The 22,663-nt window shown below is 40.6% G+C and overlaps 1 protein-coding gene across 10 annotated transcripts in view; it reads right to left on the bottom strand.

The window, feature by feature from the left end:
- Positions 1-22,663, bottom strand: part of ntng1a (netrin g1a) — a 66,996-nt gene that overhangs the window by 25,221 nt on the left and 19,112 nt on the right. For all 10 annotated transcript variants that reach the window (XM_086021159.1, XM_086021158.1, XM_086021165.1 and 7 more), the window contains one exon: positions 9,517-10,160. In XM_086021159.1, the coding sequence (XP_085877285.1) occupies positions 9,517-10,160 (644 nt within the window). The remainder of the gene's footprint in view (positions 1-9,516; positions 10,161-22,663) is intronic.

The following is a 22,663-nucleotide window of genomic DNA, read 5'->3' on the forward strand; positions in this document are numbered from 1 at the left end:
GTACAATGATGTGTTTTTTTTTGAGTGAATAGGTAACAGTGCACAAAGGTGGGCTGGGGTACAAGATGATATCTGATGGAATGACCTTGAGGTGTGTGCACACATGATTTGTCAACAGTATAAGAGATAATTGCGTCGCACCAAAGGAAATATACAGAACGCTATTTTTGTCTCCGCAGATCTCCCCGAACACAAACACAGAGCTTCTTCGATACACAACACTTCCCCCTGTGACGCATAGCTTGCAGCTGCTTTCTGTGTCCTGCTCCGCATGTTACCTGGTAATTGCCTTCTCCGCCGCTTACTACCAGCTTGCAGTGTATTGTGGGAAGCGCCATTTCCCCCTGGGGTGGACCCAAGTCCTCAAACCTGCCGTAATGATATCCTTTTTCACCCAACCTTTCTCAAATATTCAATTGGAAAAAAGGGAGAAGGGGGGACATGCAGGATTCCCCATAGTTCTTCATCTTGGGTCTCCAGTTCTGTTTACTACCAAACACATGGATAAACAACTGACAGGTGCCGTGATATTATATACAGGTAGTAAACATGAAATATTACAGACTGTTTACACAGGCTTTTAGGCAGCACCAGTGGGGTAGTCTTCATTAAGAGAATAAACATCTTGCACTGGAGAGACTTATTGCAAAGCAATGACTTGTATTGTAGTGCAAATAAATATGAAACCAGGCAGTGCCGCTTCATATTATATAAAACGATTATACTTATACTTATTTATACCTGTGCTTATATTTACTTTGTGATTGCTCACATTATACATTCAATATGTTTTTTTTTTTTAAAAAGGGCCTTTTTTTCTAATGGCCTCATTTGAACACTTTATCTAGCCAAGCTACAATTAGATATCTATGGTCCAACAACTACAGTTCATTTCCCTACATATGAGGTAAACATACCGCTTACCTGCATCAAACAAGCTGCGGTGTTCATCAACCAAACCTGCAGCCTCTACAAATGTATAGAGCTGGACATGCTAGCTAAGCAGGAGTCAATCAGGGGGTGGTTACTAACTGTGGCATGCCAAAGAACCTCAATATAATCAATATGTTGACCTCACTGATACAGCTCTGTGTTGGAAGACTATTGGCTGCGCATCAAGCGACAAGAGAATCCACTGTTGGGGAGTAAGAAAGTCAAAAATCATCAATATTGTAATTTTCTCGAGATGGTGAATTAGTTGTTTTTGTTAGCTGTAAAGTATATAATCATATAAGTTATATAAATAAAATAGAATTGACTATTTAACTCTGTGTGTGACTGTATATAATTCATACTGTTAATCAAGTGTTAGGTATCGTCTTGGTGTCATCATATCAAAATGTATACACAGCATGACAAAGACACTATGAAATATCCCCAACTTTTTATGAGTGCACAACAACTAGAAGTCCGTAATTTAATCAAAAACACATAGCTTCTCTATGCTTAAGTGAACAGCCATTATCCTCTGGTAAACCTCCACCGTTTTGCTGTTACTTAATACTGACGTCTGGACCAGACTTTTCCCATGGCAACAGCCACCAGGGGCCATAACCAGAGCCCGCCGCAGGGCCCGAAGAGCAGGTGTAATTGCAGAAAATGTTGGCAGTTTCCCAGATAGCAGAGGGGTGAACTCTTTGCTCCCTTAACATCTCTCTCCTCTCTTAATCCCAGTGCGAGGTACCGTGGGAGCTTGTATCTGCCTTGATAGAGCAGCCGTTAACGGTTCTGCTGATGAAAAGGGAAAAAAAAACAAGAGGACAGGATGTTTTTTTCTTTTTAATGACAATGAACAGATGAAAAACTCAGAGGAAGAGGTGTATGATGTACTGTATATGATGTGTGTCCTCGGGTATATTAAACTCAACTATTAACAGGTATACCAGCTAAAGTTACCGTAGGAAGCATTTCCTCATTATGCTTGAAAGCCACATTTATTATTGCTGCTGACATCTGCTTGTTAATGTTCCCTGGAAGAAGTCAAAAAAGACAGAACCGTATAAACTTGCAGATTTATCTGATGAGGAATTAAGGAATAAATTGAGGGACAACGTCTAGCTAAACAGTTCGACTGCTTTGAAACAGAGAAGCAAAGCCCTCAACAACAAATGAAATGAAGCATGTTAAGTGCACTTATCAGCTCCGTCGGCACAGCAATTCACGTTTAGTGGTCTTTACTCTTGTTTTAATCTTCTAGTGACTACAATAACTGACTACATCCTCCATTAATTTATTTTTCATTTCATAGCAGACAAGGGTGAGAAATGTTAAAAAACAAACAAACCCTAAAACAATTTCTTTGAATACCTGTTAAATAACGAACGGAGCATCCACATTGAGATATTATACCACAGTTAAAGACTGTAAAGACCATCTAATGGGAATATTTGGAGTCTGCATGTAACTTAACAAGCAAGTGTTTTGGAATGTGGGAGGAAGCCTATCTGACAATTGTTAACTGGCCATTGAGTGGGAATTGACCCCACATATGTTACATAAATTAAGAACCCGTGAAACCTTCCCACCTACAACCAATCAAAGTTGGTGTTTCTACATTATCTAAGTTAACGCCATCAAAATATGTAAAAAAAAGGAAAAAAAAATGATCCGATGACAAATGACCACAGTTATGCGGTTTAACCTCGTAACTTGTCTTCAGCATATTAAAACAAACATATTGATTTCCACAGTGACCCTTACCCGACCCATATGCCCATTGGGAGTCATTTTACTTCAATAGCTTACATCGGCTCGCTACAGCCGCAAAGGTCTGGAAAAACCAATACAACACTTTTTCTTTGTCTGACTGTTATTCCTTTTCCTCTCTTCTCGGTTGCGGCTCTTTTGTTTGCGCCCCCTTTGCTTGAAGGCTAATGCACCGTCGGATGACCGTACATAATGAGCGTCTGCATTCACTGGCTTTGTGAGAGAAGATAACTCTGGATCGCTTTTCATGACTCGATGCTCCCATTATCGAGCAGTTTTTATTCATCAGTATGCGTCGTCTCCGGATCAGAATCAAATATCTCGCTTGGGAAAATCTGGATGTTAGCACATCAACTCTGTTGTCATATGCATGTGTGAGTGTGCACGCTTTTGTATGAATTATGCAAACAGAAACAGCATGATGACGCAGCCGACAATCTTTGGTTGTAAATGTCTCTGCCTCAACTTAAGACGAGAAAAAGAAACACACACTTATGGTGTGTTCTTATTAACTCATTCGCTGCCATTGATGGATTTTCTTGTTTTTTTACAGTCCCAAGAACTACTTTTTTCAATTTTTTTCAAACATTAGCGTAAAAGAGGGTCTGAAAATATCTAACAGTGAATGACTGTCTCACACTCTCTTTGTTGATATAGTGTCCTCTATCATATGTACACTATGTAAAATGAGATAGAATGGCAACCGTTCCCGGGTGCTCAGAAGTCATATAAATAAACAAAAATATGCATATTTACAATTATGTTTGGGTATTACTGAATTGGATCTTGTATTTCTGCTCATTTTATTCATGTTTTTCTTGAACTAATTTACAAAGGGAGTGTTGCGATGTACTTCCACTTGTTATTGAATCATCAGTGGGGCTGTGGTGTTGGGCCGTGGCTGGGGGGAGTGGTGGAACGCAGCAAGTGAAGGAGAGGTCAATGAGGGGATTAGTCATGAAACCCTGACAGCGGGGACCATTACGAGGATGGCTGCAGCCCACAAAGACGGGGACAAGACACGCCGAAAAAAGACCTCTCCATTAATGAAATGGGTCAGCACATGAATGTTGAATGTGGTCTGTCGACAGTGAGAAAGAGGAAAGGCCTGACGTTTCTGGCAATTGACAAAAGGGCTCTCCAAAATGGCAGATTTGACTTGATATCATTATTATTCAGAAAGTTTTATAAGTATGAGGCAGTTTTGATGCATATAAGCACGTCATCCTTTTCAATCTATTTTTTTCCAGCAACTGATGTATGAAATCCAACGCTTCCATCTATTAGCGGGTGTATTCATCTACTGCCTGCATTGCACCTTATACAAAGGCACTGCTGGATGATGTTGCCTTGAGGCGACACAGTACGAGAACTACCGTACATTGTCCAAATGACGGTTACAAACAGGCAGGAATACTCGAGATTACATCTTTATATCGAACAAGAATGTATTCAGATTTTTTTTTTTTTTATTGAATTAACAAATTCCGAAGATGGTTAAGAATTATAAACAGCCAAGTGAAGTAGTTACATAAAAATTCTACTTAGGTGCGGTAATTGAATATTCACATTATGTTACAAGTTTGCATTTATTCTAGTTTTTGTTTGTCAATAACTGGAATGAGGGGAAAAATATCACAATATTTAATACATTCAGCCACAGAATGAGATTAAAGTGTAAAGAAGAAGAAAAAAATATCTTGCCTCCCTCCCGCCTGAGAGGAGGAAAGGGATTTGTTGAGGTGTCGTGCGTTCTGTCATGTAGACTGCTGATAAAATCTTCGTCACTTGTAGCTTTGCTTGGCATATCTCTAAAGCAGCTCGACACCGCCGGTCTGTGATGAATAGTGAGGGACTGCATGGCTAGCGTAGCTTTTACAAGTTCAATGTCAGCGACATCGACCCTTATCACCTGAATTTATTTGTACATAAATCTTTCAATGAACTTGATTTGATCTCAAGGTGTAGCAAGTCTGCTATTTACACACAGTTTGCAGGATGTGGTTTTGCGATTGAGATAAGTGGGGCCCTGTTTTGATCGAGGGAATGCATTTTTCATTCGTTTTTGCTTAGAAATATCTTTTGATGCCTGTAACATAAATGATTGAATGGGGGATAGAACATTTAAAGCTAAAGTGTGGCTGTCGAGATGACTAAACAGATTCCAACTGTGGATAGACCTAATGAAACGGCTGGGTGAGTGTATGTTTTTTTTTTTCCATATAACTGCAGTGAATTCCAGCATCATTAGTTTCAAACAGTTGGTGTCAGTATCATTTTAAGAATAGTCATGGGGAAATAACACTTAAGTCACAATTTAGAGACGCAGACGTGCAAAATTAGACCCTATCGTTCTTTTATGTAAACCAAACTTGCTTGTCACAGTACGTAGTTTACTATTATGAAAAAATAACCATGCAGGCAAGAATGCAGATTACAGGGAGGTTTTTTTTATGTACAAATTACAGACATTGCTGGACTCCTCTTAATATTGCTTTTGTGGCAACCTTCAATCAGACAGGAAACAGCTGGACGTAAACCATCTATTGTTTGGGTTTTGAATATTAAAATACAATACAATAGCTTTAAGCTGTATTGTGTGTGGAAATGAGCAACTCAGCAAATAGAGACTCAGCAGTAAAAATCCTTCCTTATTCATCCTGCCATTGGAATGTGAAAATGGTAAGCAGGGAAGAGGCAGATAGAAGAGGCTTTAAAGGGAAGAAGGAATCCGTGCTTTGAAAAATGTGGAGACAGTCCGTGACACAAAGGTCCACCGTGGCACTCGTACTTGTTCTCCTACTAAACATGGAGGACAGAAGAAAGGACTTGACAGATGCCCTTGAACAACAAATTTAAAGTCCCCTTGTAGCAACAGAGCTCATTTATCTAATCAACACTTTTTTGTGATTCCATTACTTTATATTCAGAGTATACTCATAGTATAGCTGAACCGTAAGACGAGATACGGGCCATCGGACTGCAGCTGCACGTCTCCGAATAGCATCCGGTCTGGATGTAAGCAGATGGTCCACATTAGCAGGGCCGGTGAGTTGGACTTTCCAACAAACATGACATTGTCCCACATGAGGACTACTACAGACTGCTGATTGCCAATAGTCTAAAATGCAGAGCGTAGCACAACGTCAATGGATGCTTATGGTGGCAGACGGGCAGTGGGAGATTGAGTGTGCGGGAAAAAGATGGACTAAGGAGGCAAGACAAGTGGAATGACTTATTCAACGGGGAACTGGACGGGAAGAAACATGAAATTAGCACAAATGGATTATCTGTCGACTACAGGCAGGCCTAAGAGCAAGCCAAGCACGGTGGAGGGAGAGAGCGAGGAGGGAAAAAGGCAGATTGACTTCTTCTATGGCTCTCCCTTAAGGGAGTGCCATCATTCACTAAACTGCTGATATGTACATCCAGTAGTACTCACGTGCACTTAACTGCGATGAAAATGCACCAATTGAGTGAGGAAAGAATAAATACAATGATTATTGGGCCCAATTGTTTATCACTGCCATCATTCACTTGAGCAAATAAAACAAGTCTTGCTTTCCTTGGAGCTGAAAGGTTGGTGGACCTGTAGAATGTAGGTACAATGAAAAAACCCTTTCACACAAAGTTTCCTAAAAATGAGCGTTTCAGAAAGAACTTATCAAAAACAGGACATTGTTGTGTCTGCACTTGTTCACACAGCTGACATGGCTTCCCGCAAACAGGTGGTGGATAATCTTGGGTGTTATATATTGTGTGAAAGCCTTCCATGACAGCTAGTGACCCTCCCCCACAAGGCATATATACATGTAAGCTTTGGAAATTGAATTTCAACCTCCAAAGGGACGGGAGGAAATGCAGAGAAACTAAACGTCCTCTTACCAGCAGGAAACTGGCTTTTTGCGTAAGCCTTTCATGATTCTTTGGGAGAAAAGTTTTGGAGGTATTGCACAAACCTGAAAGAGAAAGTAACTTTTGCCATGTAAAAGTCCTTTACCAGGCAGACTGGTAATCAAAAGATGCACTAGTGCTTTGATTTAAATGTGCTCAAACATCCAATCTACAGTTATCAGAATTTGGTTCCTTCATGGTTCCGTGATTGTTGTTTATCCCTGGAGTGGAGGCAAAGAAATGGAAAGGGTCTGTAACTTCGTGTATAATTCAAGACAGGGAACCACAGTCCCCTCAGAGACGTGTCCTCTCCACAGAAGAAATAGAGCGAAACATGGGGACGGGGGAGACAGGGAGGGAGGAAGGTATCCTTTGGTAGGCTCTTCTGCTTTAATTACACTGTATTGATCACAGGGAGATGGTGGGGGGGCATTTAGTGAAATTGCAGGCTGCCGTTACTGTAAAGATGTAGGGAAAGAGAGGCTTTGCAATTATGTTAAAGTCATACAGTAGATAATTAGAAAATCTTCAGAACCTTTCACGCTTTTTTTCTCCATACCCCCGTTTAGCATAGCTGATACAATAAAAATTACAAGGGTGTCAAATTCATTTAAGTCCTGCTAGGCTTGCATTGTTCACATCCATCACACGGTTACATGCTTGGGTGGATTTGAAATTCTTCGCATTGATTTCGTTTAATCCAAGTGCCTCTAGTACGGTCCCTTCCAGTAATAAAGCCCACTAGAAGGCTCATCATGCATGACACCCCTGCCTTTCACTTCTACTTTCCTGTAGAGGGGCATGCTTCTGCAAAGTTGGACTTTGTTCCTTCACGCGCTCTCTTTTCTAGGGTGACCTACTTGAGGAAAGAGCTTACCATCCTGTCTTTGTTTTTCACACTCCTGTGGAAAGGCCAGAAAATCTAGGAGCTCTCCTACGGAATTTCTCCCTCCGCACCGCTTCTCATTCTTGATCCAGGCGGATGGCAAATGTGCCAGATTCAACCTCACTGCCCCAGCAAAATCGCTCCCGCCGAGTCTCACAGAACTGTATTCCAAGGGGTTAAGGAGCTTATGTCTCGTATACGACGCATGAAGAAAAGAGCTGAGCGGTGATTTGCCATGGGAGGGTAAAAAGGAGAGTGAAGCCTCCCAGTATAAAGTGTATCTCATTATGGCTGAACTGTGTGTTACCTTTGGTAAACAGTTGCGTATGTTTCTCAGCAAAACATCAGTCTCACAGCAGTGAGCCGGTGAGTGGTCGTGGCCCGATGATGGTGTGCAGCCATTGCACAAAGCTACAGCCCCATAGCGATGCTTCGGTTTGGTCTGATTAGTTAAATCAGATGAATATATGACAGACCAATTTTAATGGCCATGGAATGGAGTAACTCGCGTTACTGGAATCCCTTCTGTTATCTTTGCATTAATGAGAAAAGCATTTGCAACCATGAACACCCATGTTATGGAGTGCTGAAAAATGTATCTGTAACAGTTCCTCATGCAGCTGCAAATGTACTAGTTTACCTTGCGCACACCATTTCTTCCGTTCGCTCTTCTTCTACTAGCTTCCAGGAATAGCAGAAACACGTATGCTGATGTCACAGACAGGCACGCTAAACACGGTTTGCTCTGAAATTTTGGAATAAGTGTTCTCATGCGCGCTGATCGGATTATCAATCGACATAAACAACCCCCCCTGTTTGGAATAAAACCTTTATCGGAATGGGCTTGATCAGATCAGAATATTATGAATGGGGTGTGTGCATGAAGCATTTTTATTCCGATCAGGTTTTTAATCCGAACAAATGTGTCTATGTAAACGTAGCCAGGGATGTCATATATTGTAGATTCCGACCTATTCTTAGAAATAAAATGCTTCTCTTTCAGGACTGGTGAGCTATCGTTTTCTACTACCAAGCAGTTACTGATTTTTAGATAAAGTAGAACCTTTTTTTCTAACCTGTCCTATTCAGCTGCTTGGTCATGCAAAATGGTGGATCTGTATCCTTTTTTATGATGGAACCACTTTTCTGTGCAACAGAGGTGTTTCAAATGCCCCATCTGTGGTTGTATGTTTTCTGATATTGACTGGAAATGACTAATAAAATACTACTAGTCATTTAAATGACCTGTTACTGACACATATGCATGTATGATTGGTTTCCTTAAATGCAAGCACATTAATACTGCTGTAGCTGCGTTTCCATTTGTTTTCAATGTCCCCAATCTAAGTTCTGCCATCTTGAGACACAACAAAAGTTGTGAGCCGCATTCAGCTTGTATGACCCTGACACTTAGTACTGTAAGCATCCACTTGGATTGTTGTAATGTTTCGCCATGCTGCACGTTTTGTACTGCAAACCTCTCAAGTGTGAAGAGCCAAGCAAGCATGATTAAATCTTCATTGCTACACCGCTGCAACCACATTCACATCTGTCAAATTGAAAAACCACAAAGTGTAAAACACATCCACTTAGGTTTGTGCCGCAGTGACACAGTTGTGTTCAAGATGCGGGGAACCTTTTGTTACTGCTAATTGTACAATGGCATCTTGTTTTACATGTTACGTGACCTCACTGACCACTGCGGAAGCCAGAAATCAAACGCTAATTACTACCGGCGGTGACCTGGCAGCTGAAATTGTACCTCTGATGTTTACCACAGTTAAATGCTCAGACTGAAAACTGAAATTGAGCATGTCAGCAAACTGCATGCTGATGATTGATTTGTCTATTTGGTTAAGTGCCACTAATGGTAAACCCATGTTTTACCCTGTTGGGTAATTATAGTGCATTTGCACAGAGGTTTACCAGATTTGCATTGCTGGACAGCCAATAAGTAACTATCACTATTCCTGAGGGTTGTCTTTCCAATTATTCACTGACATATAAGTGCAGAAGCATTGAGCTCTTACCTGCCCTGGACTTTAATATCAGAGATGGCGTAGAAGTATCTGGACAGGTTGTTCTCATCCACCATTGTAGCTCCAGTGGCAGGTCGGAGCAGTCGGATTCTCAGGTCAGTGATGGTGAAAAAGTCTCTCAGGTTCTTGGTGGTGTCCAGTTGGCCATAAAGCGAAGCCATGTTGTGGAGTCGAGGCCCAGCGAACAGCGCAAAGCGGTCCTTGATCTCAAAGCGAACCGTTTTATCGTACTTCCACACATAACCTCGAGAGTAGTCCTCAGTGCAGATGATGTCCAGCAGAGTATGCTGGGTCAGATCCTGCACTGTCTTGGGCTCCATAGTGAAAGCATCCAGGCAGTCAGTGGCATAGAATTGATACGGCTGCCAGGTACGTCCATAGTCCAGCGACTTTTCCAGTACCATTTGTTCTGGTCGGCCTGACTCAAACGTGAGGACAATATCATCTGTCAGCTCGATGGTCTTGTTCCAAGATAGCGTGATGTTGACCAGGAGGGCCTTTGGATACCTTTTCCAGGATGACGACTGCCAGAACGTTGTGGGGTTGCGTCCCTCGACGTCAAACATGAGTTCTGGAGGGTGGGCGAGTTCCTCAGTGCTGGCGTCACATTCATTATTACACATGTAGGGGTTTTCCTATAAACAGAACCAAAAAAATCATGTTAGGTGGAATAAATTAAAATCAAGAAACTGAAATGGCCGCATAGAGTTGTTTCTATGAAAACCCTTTATGATGATAAGGCAAGACTTATCAAGACTTACAAGAAAAGATTTAACGTGAAAAAAGAAAATTCTTTTTGCACGTTAAATCTTTTCTCTTGTTTTTTTATGAATAATTTGGCCACAAATATTTAACTACGATATATATATTAGCTTTTAACTCACCCAGCCTCTTCCTCAATAGGTCTTTCCAAAACATTTTTTTCCAACACGTACCAGACTCCCTGAGGCTTTATCCGTCTGCCCAAAGCACTCCGGCACTCCACTTAGACGACCTTTCAAGTACTACCAGGTCCAATTCATCAGTAAAAGATAATCCGCCACTCAATTAGCTTGAAGATGGCACACGGTGTATGTGTGGAAGTGTGTGATGTAGTGAAAAACATGATCAGGCTCAGACCTTAGATGCAAGGTGATCTAATGAGGCAAAGATCAATTAAGTTGGATTAAAAACAGCTCCATTCGGCTAATAAGCTTTGCAAGTTTTTCCTCGTCCTCCATGGCAAGGTGACAATGAAACCGCAATCTCTCAGGCCTTCTAACTGTTGGAGGGCTCCATTAATATCCTGCCTCGACCATCCCCTACAGGCATTTGCCTGCTCTGGGAAGTCATGGCTCTGAGGTGGGAGAAGGCTGGGTGGGTGGTGGAAAATTCCACCCAGGTTTCTTAACACAATCTCATGGTGGCACGTTAAGGTGTGACATTAACTGCGGCATCTGGTGCCCTGTGTGTGTGTTTGACTTCCTGGTAAATTGAAAATTCAAACAGTTCAGATCTAATATGTTCGATAGCTTTAGATCTAAGTATGAGAAAGTCATTTTCCTAAACAAGAAATCTTGCAAGTATCTGTGTTCTTTTGTGTCATTTTGACCCCAAGCTGTTTTAGCTGTATGAGATATAAGAGAAATATGGACATTTTACATGAATTTAATCTGGTTCTTTTGCATGCTATTGAGCTCACAGTAAAATGCAATTGTATAATCTTCAAAAAGCTTTAGAGTTCAAACCTAACATAACCATAGCTGTTGTAGTGCAAGAACAACCCGATTGGTAATTGACTGATTCAAAACCATTTTTTCACTTTTTTTTTTGGACCACGAAAGTTTACGTTGCTGTTGTCAAACAGAACCCAAGGGAAAAAAACTACGTTAGTAAATCTAAAGCTAACAGGGAGGCTAACTGAAGCACGTGAGTTATTGAAATAGTTCTTGTTTTGGGTGCCGTTCATATACACAGGTGTGCCTAATGTTGTGTCTCTCGAGTGTATGCTCTCACACCCCTCCTGTTGTCACTATATGTCCAAACATAATCGATTCCTGTGCCCTGTGGAGCTCAAAATGTGCTGCGTGTTAAACTTGGCAACCTTGGCCAGTCGTCCAGCACTCTCCTGAACCCACAGGTTAAATATATTTTATCACTGCTTCCGCCACTACTTGTCTCCCACGCTTCAAAATACAGCCTTTATGTAGATCAATAACCTCGACCCGGAGAAGAGGTAAGAGATAAAATGCTGAGTGTATGGCCTCATGAAAATCAATGGCAGACATCTGTGTTTTACTGGAGGGGAACCTGTAAGGGCTCTGTTAAGCAATTAATGGTTTGGCACATGCGGAAATAATTGACCGCACCCTGAACGTAGCATAGCAGTAATTACTGAAGATGTTTGTACAAATCCCACCGGGGTGTTGGGTGGTCAAATGGGGGGAGGGTTCAACCACCACAGAAAACCAAGACAGAATTGAGGTTTCTAGAGCACTTAATTGCCTTTGATGTCATCATAACACACCGGTTTGATCAGATTAGAATAGAGATGTGTGTGTGTGTTGTTGGCTGGATACTACTCTGAATTCCTATCGCATTGTCCCATTACTGTCAAACTGTTAACCCAATTTAACAGCCAATGAGAAGGATAAAAATCAACAATGTCGTAAACAGAGGCTCATGAATTTGATTGCAGACTCCATTCAGATGCACTTCACAGAGCCAGAGCCGTTTGGAGTGTTTAGGCGGTGGAACGGGAGATTAACTCTTGCTCTTTATGTGAAGGGCTTTTAGACACATTATAAAGCACTTGTCTAAATTAATTTTAATCTCAAACTTTTGGACATGAAGATACATTGCACGTTTCAGTTTGGGGATTTGTCACTGAAGCGTTTCATTAAGTCAATTTGTCCTTATCTAGAATATATGAAATACGGTGGTGCCCTTGACCATACTCTTCAAAATGCTCAATTCCCCTTTACCCATTGAACTGAATGGAAATCTACTAATTATATCTGCCAAACTGCCTCTTGTTATAAAGTGACTTTAGTCATCTGCCACCATACAGCACATGTTTTGCTCACAAGTCAAAGCAAAAATAAATAAATAAAATTGTCCAATCAGCAGTTTATGTAATCGGAAAACTCATAAATCAGATCACTCATATCTCAAGGCACCACTGTGATCGCATATATTCTTCCATACACTGAAGTGGCTACAGTGCATTTTGATTTGCAGCTGTGTTTGCATACAACGGTAAAAAGGTCTTTGAGCCCTAATCTAAAGAGGCAAATGATTCATAGCAAGGTTTCTTGACTATTTGACAGGTATCAAAAACACCAAAATGAAGGTCCACAAAAATGATGAGAATGAAATAATAGAGATAAGGACAACGACGTGTCTGAGATTTTAAACAGTGTCCAGTTTTTAAACTAAATACGTGATGGTGCTGACAACCTTGGCCTGTCTACACTGCAGCCATTGATGGAGGATGGGACTTGAGGGAATATAAATTTACTGCCTGCTGATAAGACATCAAGATGGATGGGCTCCCACCAATCAAATCAATCTGTATGTGTGACAGATGTGTCAGACGTATAGCTCAGACAGCAAATTGAGCCCAGCCTGTAGCATCTTTTCTTCTCCTCTTCCTTTGTGTGCCTCTTCTTCCTTGATTCAACTTTGTGACACGATCACAGCATATCTGATTGTGTTTTTCTGCATTTAAATCAAACAACTGTTTCTTATTAAAATGTCAGAATCTTAAGCATCCGTCTGGGGGTCCAATGTCAATTTTTGGGGGGATAACTTGTCCCCTTAACATTGGCCGACTGGGAGGATGGTGTGTCTGAGTGAGCAGACACTGTAGTTCAAGTATGTCTGACATATACAATATGAGTATGCTAATGCTTGAGCACCGATTATCTCTCCTTCTGTTTTTCCTGTCAAAAGGTCAAAAATGACCGAAGCCATTTCCAGCATGCAACTTATAATCACCTTCATCATGATGAAGATTTGCATAATTAGCTTGTTGCTTATTTATGATATATATACATCTTGACTATAGACATACGTGCCAATGAAGCCTTTTGTTCCTTGATCATTTCCTCATAGCGACCCAGGGAAGTTTTTTTTTTGTTTTTTTTAAAGCTGTGCCATCTCATTTTCAAAATTCTCCATCTTCCCTACCATGCCTTGAGTGGATCAGCCATCGCAACCTACCCCCCATCTTGCTCGCTCCCTCTCCCATGGCGATAGGCGGTGCAGACAGAAAGAGGGGCTTAACCTGGACGTGGAATGAATATTGGATGCCAGTGTGACAGATTACAGTGGTAATAGACACCCGGGCCAAATCCTCACAAGGATTACAATCATATTTTCAAATGGTTCAGGGTCGGCCGGAGGTCGGCCTGGCTGGACTGTGGTCAACAAGGTGATAGTGGAGCACACATTGGAAATTCACACCTACTTCTGCTAGTATTTATCTTTCAAATGCCTTTATGTCCCCCCGCAGACCTGCAACCGGGATAGAGGAATGACTTTAATCTTTTAAATGGCTATAATTGTTTTCGTACACACAGACCAAGACTATCGCCCCAACCGTTGGTGTAAAACAGTTCAGACCCTTTTTGTTTTGTGGCCCCAGTGGGAGAGATCCAAGACAGTGTGAGCTTCTCTGGTTAACCGCTTTTAGTACCAGTGTGTGGCTATCACATAAACAGAGGGGAGCTTATGAGGCACGACCATGTGTACATGTCCTCATGATGCATTCCCTCCTTTTAGTGCCTGTCAATTTGGGAGATTCACGAAGCTTAAAACAATAGTGGAGTGAGCCTTCAGCACCTACTCTTCGCTTGGCATCCTCTACTTTTAGAGGACATAAAATACATTTTACATGCCATTATCTTTTATATGGGGTGTCGCTATCATATGGTTTGAAGGACAGGATGATGGCCCTGTGCTTGAGAGTACAAGTGTTAAAGTCACAGTCGGGTGATAAGTGCATCGCTAACGCGGAGAGTTCATGGCTTTGGCGGCCCAGCATAAGTTATAAGAACACCACTTGAACACTAGACAAAACTCTTGAGATTGTGGTTGAGAGCCCTGACCTCAACCCCATTAAAACACCTGCACTTGTGGGTAAATGGACAAAAATGACCTCAGACACTGAACACTCAGAGAAAATCTTTCCAATTGCAATAGTCGGGCAATATTGATTTTCACTTTCTGTTAGTGTAACGGCCGGGTTGTCCAACATGTGTGTCTTAAAAGAATACATTTCTCAATCCAACGGTCCTTCTCAATTCTGAAAGCCTTAAGAGCTGAGGCTTCATCAAATTGTCACTGCCATTGCATCACCCATTAACAGTCCCTTTGCATTCACTGTTACCTGTATTGATGTCAATGTGCGTATGTTTTGATCTTTAAATTTATTTCAAATAAGTAACTGAATCGAGCTTGTACTGCAAGATGATTTTAACTTCCTTGTTATGGGTTAATCTGTAGTCTTCAAATTGATTCCACCAGATTGTAGAAATTGTTTCTTCCGTGTGGAACGATTCCAACTGTCACACAATTTTAAAACCGTAATTGGCTAAAATGCAACAAAATGTTTCAAAACAACTGCATCAACAATACTGGTGACAAATGTTTACTCGATATTTGTGCTGCAAAATCTGATGTTACACCAAGAAATTCAATCATAGAAACTATGAATGTGTACGTGATTTGATTGGTAGGGTTTTGAAATTGTCATGTGCAAATTGTTTATTTCGTCAGTAGAATCATGAGCATAGGGAGTGGAAAATGACAGAATTCTGACGTTAGAATTAAAATTATGCAATACATCATAAACAAGGGAGAGGTAATCAATGAGTCTGTCATCACGTTCCCTTAATGTTGCAAGGTGAATCAATGTCGTTTTATTCCAAATCAGAAGAAAGAAGAATGATGATACATATCATTTATTCTGTTGATGTCTAATAAATGCTTTCTCTTTTTCTGTTTTGTTTTCCAAAGGAGGCTTAGTGAGACAAAGGAAAAGGAACACACAGTTTTCTGCAAGCTTTTCTGTAGTCAGTTGTCTGAGAATTGTAGTTTACTTTACTGTATAACACAATACTTTGTGACTTTTTTTATCTTACGCTCGAGAAATACTCCATATATAAAAAGCTAATACTAAAACTAATAAACACTATACAAAAACAAAGCATAGCCTACTAGATGTAATAAAAAAACTAACAAACTTGCAAAAAATATATGTCAAAAACGGAATAAAAACGAACTATAATGAACAATCCACAACAAGTCTGCTCCACACGGCTGTGCGCACACGTGAATTGTACACTTGATCTGAGCTATGCCATCAGCGTCCAGGGCATTCATGTAAATCTAGCACCTTCTAATCATCTCAAAGGACTCTGCTGCATTAGGTGAGGCACCCCATTGTGTCAGTCTGAGGTGTCAAAAAATCCAATCAATCATCATTTTACGGATTCGCACGTTTTCCTTTTTTTCCCCCCTCTCTCCTTCACACCACCCCTCAAGTCTCATTTTATTTATTTAAGTCTTCGTTTTTAAGAGATGATTAAAATCAATATTGTGGTAAGACCTAGCATTCCCTCTGTGGATCTTTAACTGTGCAGAGAGTAGTTATGATTCAGCTCCAGGCCCCTCTGTCAGATCACTGAAGGTCTATTTAGTCATTCTAAAGGGAGACTTTCTTCTTTTTGTCTTTATTTCTCTCACTGTGTCTCTTTCCCTGCATGCCTTCCATTCCCCCCCGCCCCCCACCACCTCTGAATCGGAGATGATTGACAGATGACTCTGGGGGGAAAAGGAGCTTGGGCCTTTTACTTTCTCTGAGCTTGGAAGATCACGACACTCGGACACACTGACAGGCAAAGTGTCCTGTAGCGCACACTCGCGCAGACACACCAACTCATTTTAAAAGCAAGCCACACCGAGATGCACACACACCATTCCTCATTACCCATCTGGGTTAAAAGAGGCCGTAAAATAAAAATAAAGCGGGGGGAAAGCAGTATAAAGTAATGCAGCCTCTACTGATTAATTACAAGTGGATCCACTTGCAATCCCAACAATGACTGCAATCATCCACTGCAATTATAATTCACAATTCTCAAAAGGGACTCAAGGGTGCTCTACCAGTTGATTGTGACCGGGCGCCTGATGATTAGGATGATACTATAAAGATGAGAGGAAGCCAGTGGTTTTTGTATCTGAAAAGTTAGTTTTACAGGGCCACAGGGAAAAAGTACACCAATCAACTCCACTCTGCTGAAATTAAAGATACATTAAGCACTCTGTTAGTGATGAATTAAACTAAGAGATACAAATTAATGAGCCCGCGCAGAGCAGCGTGTTTGTGTGTGCATGACGAGGGGTTGCCTGTTTGTAGAATTCCATGTGTGCGTTTCTGGTGCCAAACACAGCAGAAGCACACTGGTTTTAGGCTGCAATCCTCTTTAATGAGGGATTAGATGCAGTGGTTGATCTTGTGATCGCTGCACACACTCATGCTCATTAGGTAGTCAGGATGGGCTTAAAATAGCAGAAATAAAGGAATAGTCCATCTGCAAATGATCAAACTTGAGGCGGCTCGCAAAAAGTGCCGTGTACATTTTTTAAAAATGTGATCACTTTCCAAATGATGCAGGCTAAAGGCTATGTGTTTACTGTCAAGCTAAACATAAAAGAAAGAGAATTAGACCGTATGCATTTTGAAACAACCACTTATCTTAGTCTTTAAGTCCGCTAGCTTAATGTTAACGCTCTACAAAATGTAGACAGACTTAGTACTCAGGAGTCGTATGTTCTTTATCCCCTGCAAAGAATGACTAACATTAGTACCCCCAAGTGGCCAAAACGGGATCAATCACAACACAATCGCCATTCAATAGATTAATTTAAATGTGTCATTACGATATGAGTTGATTTAAAAAAAGTATTCTGAGTGCTATATTTTCGAATTAAAATACACTCGGGGGTTGAATGGGTAAATGGCATTTCCATTCATTTCGATGGGAAAAGATGATTTGAGATTTTTGAGTTACAAGCATGGTCACAGATCGAAGGAACTCACATCCCAAGGCACCGCTGTATTTGGACTTTTAGCAAACACAAATAGTTGTACCAAGACCCATTTACAAAGTTGTGATTTGAATGCGTCATACAAACAGATTGATTTCATCTTTGCTCGCAGATCTCGCTGACAGCTGCAGAACGGAAAACAATATTGTCACACTAGGTGAAGTGAATTTCATGTGCGGGTAACTTTTCATCTATTATAACTGGCTTCCTTTTCCTGCTCATATTCTTTAATTCTGCATCCAGTATTCCCACACAAAAGGCAAGCCTTTTTTTGCAGTGGCTCAAAACAAAAAATACTCAATGGCACAGTGAAACTAGGTGGAACGCTGATTTCCACACCGTTTTTTGTGCTCCTCTATACATGCTTCTCCTTCTTTTCCCCCCATCTGCACCGACTCTTCCTTTATTTATCCTCTCTAAAAGTTGATTTCATCTGACGTGATGGAGTTGAGGAAGCTATGGGCGGAGGTGCTACAAATGCTCTGTCACCGCTCTAAACATGGCAGCACGAGAATGCCTTGACAGCTCTTGGGTGCAACGCGGGGAATCGGCAAAGCTGCAGTGCATCATTGCAGCCTGTTTGACTCCAGCCTTTACACCTCATTTCATCTACACCGGCAAACTACTCTTCTGCTGGACAACTTTTGCGGCTGGCAACGGACAACTCATTGGCACGGAGGTGGTGGCATTGAAAAGCAAAGGTAGCCTGGCAGTGGATACTGGAGGGAAAATATTCCTGATTGAAATGATGCATTCAAAAAGTAAACAGTTTACTGTAAATGAGGTTTTTATTAGTGCTTATCACTGGGGAGCATCGAGCTTCTATATTACTTCTGACTCAACACTATTGACACAAATGCGAATGAGATGTAATTTAGCCTTTCGCATCGATCTAATCACTGCAGCATTATAAGACATCACTGCTTGGATTTGAGAAATATGTGAGAACGTTTGCGGGTCAGGGTTGTCAGCGGTGCACTTTTAACGCAAAACACACAAACTTCTGAGGTCATTCAATTTGAATTTATATATAGTATTTTTCAGGAAAATATCATGACAAAAATTATGTTTCAAGGTATAAAGTGAGATCCAACCAGCCACTGCCAAGCTATACCACTACAGTATACAGTATATGTAGTTATATAATGAGCTAAATAATAATACTTATTTAAAGTTGTAATTTCATATTTACCTGTGGATAAAAAGTGAAGCGCGGTGAATCTCTGTCACCTAATACACAAGTTAATGAATGGGGCGTTCATTCCCAAGAATCTCTCAAACATCGCCATGCTTTCATTTATTTCTCGTCCGTTTCCTTTCTCTGTATTACGATACACAGTAACTACAGCGGTCGGGGTAGTCTACTTCTAAACTGACTTACATATTTGTGGTTACATAAAAAATAATACAGCAGTATATGTGGTCCCACAAAATGCTATTTCCCGAAAAGAACAGCAGGGATCACGCTTCATGTCACGCCATTACACTCCAGTAAATAGGGTGCATCTTCATGAAACTATTTAGCATCTTCACCTTAAATAGCTGAAAGTTATAAAATACACACGTTATTTTTGTGCCAAACAAACTAACAATGCCTCCAGTAAAATATTCCCCAAATATTGAGTCTAGCAAATGAGGATTATTGAAACACTTAATTAGTGAATTTAACCAGCTATGTAGACATTCAATGGTAATCCATTGAAAATGTTGGCTTGTAGTATTATGCTAATCCACCAAATAATGACTAGCCTCTAGGGGCTCCAGGGCGCGCACACTCGGTGCAAGCAGCCTTGTTTCGCTGGCTCTGCTCAGTGTGGGCATCTGCCTGCACAAACCCTTGGAGAGCATCTGTTGGCAGTGAGATGGAACAGCTTTGCCAAACCCTCACCCGCATTTGACTTCTTAGTGGGAGTATGGCATCTGAACTAATGCACCTTTTAAATATAGTGTAAGTATTGTGCACAGGGATTATATATGCAATAAATGATTAAAACAATGGAAAGTGACCCTATTCTTCCTCTATGGACCACTAAAGCAGATAAAAAGTGATTACATATAATTCACTATTACTCTACCTTTAAGGTGTTCTGTAATCAAGTCACAATGTCTGTGTGAACAACCGGAGTCTAATGAGATGATGATCTATATATATATATATATATATATATATATATATATATATCAAATACACACACACTACATACATATAGTCCTACTTTCCCACTATTACTACGTTCCACTGATTTCATTCATCTTTTCAAGGGACAAACTCTTCTGGCTTCCCACTGACGGTTGCTATTTTGTTGAGCTTGGGAACAGCAGGTTGCATGGGGTTCCCTCAAGAGGAATTCCAATATGAAAGGAGAGCAAATAAAAAAACATGGGAGGGATAGCCGAGTGTATGCTTTTGTGTGAACTGCAATCTAGGCATGTGACTGTTCATGCATAAGAAGCAACTTGCATTTTGAATGCGGAGCGAGTACTGCATAACTGCATATTTGATTCGAAAAATAAAATACAGTAAATAGCAATCAGAATATACTGTAGTAAAATGTACTCCTATTTACCGATTCGCATAACAATGGTTAACATCGTGTACCTCCACCACGTCAATTGGAAAATAGTACCGTACAATATAAAAGAGAGTAAAAACATTGCCTATTCAACAAGGAGATTGTCAACAAAGTTTTTTAATCGACTTATTGATTATTGACATAGAGTAGTAAGTAATTTCCAACCAATCTTTGTTTAGCCAAAAAACACAAATGTTGGTTCCCTAAAGTGCATCACTAGCCTGCCGTATGTAATAGGTCATAACTGCTGTGGGAGCTTCATGAGGGGCGTGGAATGTGGAAGTTAGTTGGCATGCACCGCTAGCTGAATATAGCTAAAGCTTTGATTTTCTGTCAAAACCAACCTAATGTTACAGTTCAGTGAACCAGAAGTTGCGTGTGTGTAAGTCACCACGAAGCAATATTGCATAGTGTGCACATGCATGATTTAAAACTCTAAGTGATTTTCACACAACCCCCTTGACAAGAAACTTACTGCTTCAATAATGGTAGTTTAGGTTAAATCAAACTTGCTTTAAATTCTCAGCCACAGTAACAGAACTTTACCTACGCTTGGTTGCTTTCCCTGAGGGTGATTTTTTTTCCCCTTTTTATAGACAAAGAAACACAAAGAGCATTGTGAGAAAATCCACTTGCTAATTTGAGAAGCAAACTAAAGAGCGTACACGGCTGACTTGATGACAGCTGTCAGTGTGACAAGAGCTATTATCAGGTGGGATTTAAATTGTTATGCTGGAGGCAACCAGGCGGTGTCCAGGAGGGATTTGAAAAGACAAGGTTTGTGAAGAAGCTGGGGAGGGTTTCAGGTACTGTCACTCAAACATATATTGTTTTTCCTGCAGGGCCGTGTTGAATATTCATATTGAGTAACTCGTAATGACACCCCAAAAGTAAAAGAACTAACATTATGCCACAGGCAATTATACAACAAAGGTAAACGCTGGCGCATCTAATAGTACGCTGCAATTTTTTTTTTCTACGATCTCTTGAAGAGATTATTATAACAGTGATGCAGCAGTGTGATTAGCTACAGTAATAATATCACTCAAAGGTGAGCAGGCTAGGGGAATAACGTAATTAGTATTCAAAAATATAGATATAATATAATCTATATTCAGTTATATTTGCAGAAAATAAATCCATAATCAGCGTAGATACAGTTTGTGATTTTTTTTTTTTTTAAATCCAAAAAAGGTTATTTTGTGGGATATGTCTTCCATAAGACAGAAAAGACCAGACAATTATATGTATATTTGTTGAACTGTATTTTTTTTTTTTTTTAACATATTTGGTATTGGAGTAATCCAAGAGTAATTGAAAGTAATGAAGTTAGATTACTTTAATACTAGGATTGCAAGTAAGCATTTAGTCTTGGTCCCGCTGTGAAATATTGTTAGACAGATAAAATAGACAGACCGAGTTTGTGACTAAAACCCCTGTGACTGACTACGACACCAAATCCTTCTTACAAAGTATTTTCCCCTCCTGTGTGACACTGACTGCATTAACAATGTAGTCAAATCTGGATTTGTCAGTGCTGCGGCTGTTGACAAGATAGGCACTGTGAAGGGAAGCCTGAGACATAAGGGCAGCAACAAAACAATTATGAGCGAATTTTAGGTGAAGCTATAAACGACATAACGATGGGAAATAAGATTAATCCTATTTCCATCAAGTAGTATAGTTCGGTTCCGTTTCTAAACTGTACCAGATACTCATTTGACCGTATACACTGTACATAGCTAACATATTTACATAGCTTCACAATTTTGCACTACTGTGTCGAGATGAACTCTGTCACTTTGTGAAAAGGTGCCTTTCATTCCAAAGAAGTTCATCTAGAAGTTAGCGATTCCGCCAAGTTGGCATGACACTGTGGGGTCACCGACCAACAATTTCACCCACAAACATCAACCCAAAATGAATTTTCTCAGCACTGCAGTGCTCAAACAGGCTCAAAATGCATCCTAACAAGGCTGTGACCTGATAAAGCAAACGCTATGTGAGCAGTTAGCCGTATGCCAGCCTCCGCCTACACTTCCCAGTAGGCACTGCCCTCTTGTCGCAGACTTGTTTGCTGACTTCAGCCGATATAACGCTGGCACAAGTCTGCTGAAAGGTGTTCATCCAGTCAGCACAACACTCTCCCACCACCTTCTTTCAGGAGCTTGTCTCCCTTTACATCACAATGCACTAATCTCCAATAACACACTCAATTAAAAAGCTTCTCTCCCTAAATCTCGACGGCACTATAATATAACATGAAGTACTTGAGATTAAAGTACTTACATAATCAACAACAATTAGAGCACCCTGATACACGCTATTAGCTCTAATCATCAGGCAAATGTGTCCTTCATTACAATGCTTTAACAACCTTACAAATTCCCGCCCTTGTGGGATTTCACTTTTCTGCCTCGCTGTCAAGTGCTTTGATATTGATAGTCTATTTCAAATAGCTTCTCACACTG

Source organism: Filicampus tigris, chromosome 21 (assembly GCF_054856515.1).
Source record: "Filicampus tigris isolate MCC_2025a chromosome 21, RoL_Ftig_1.0, whole genome shotgun sequence".
Classification (NCBI taxonomy): Eukaryota; Metazoa; Chordata; class Actinopteri; order Syngnathiformes; family Syngnathidae; genus Filicampus; species Filicampus tigris.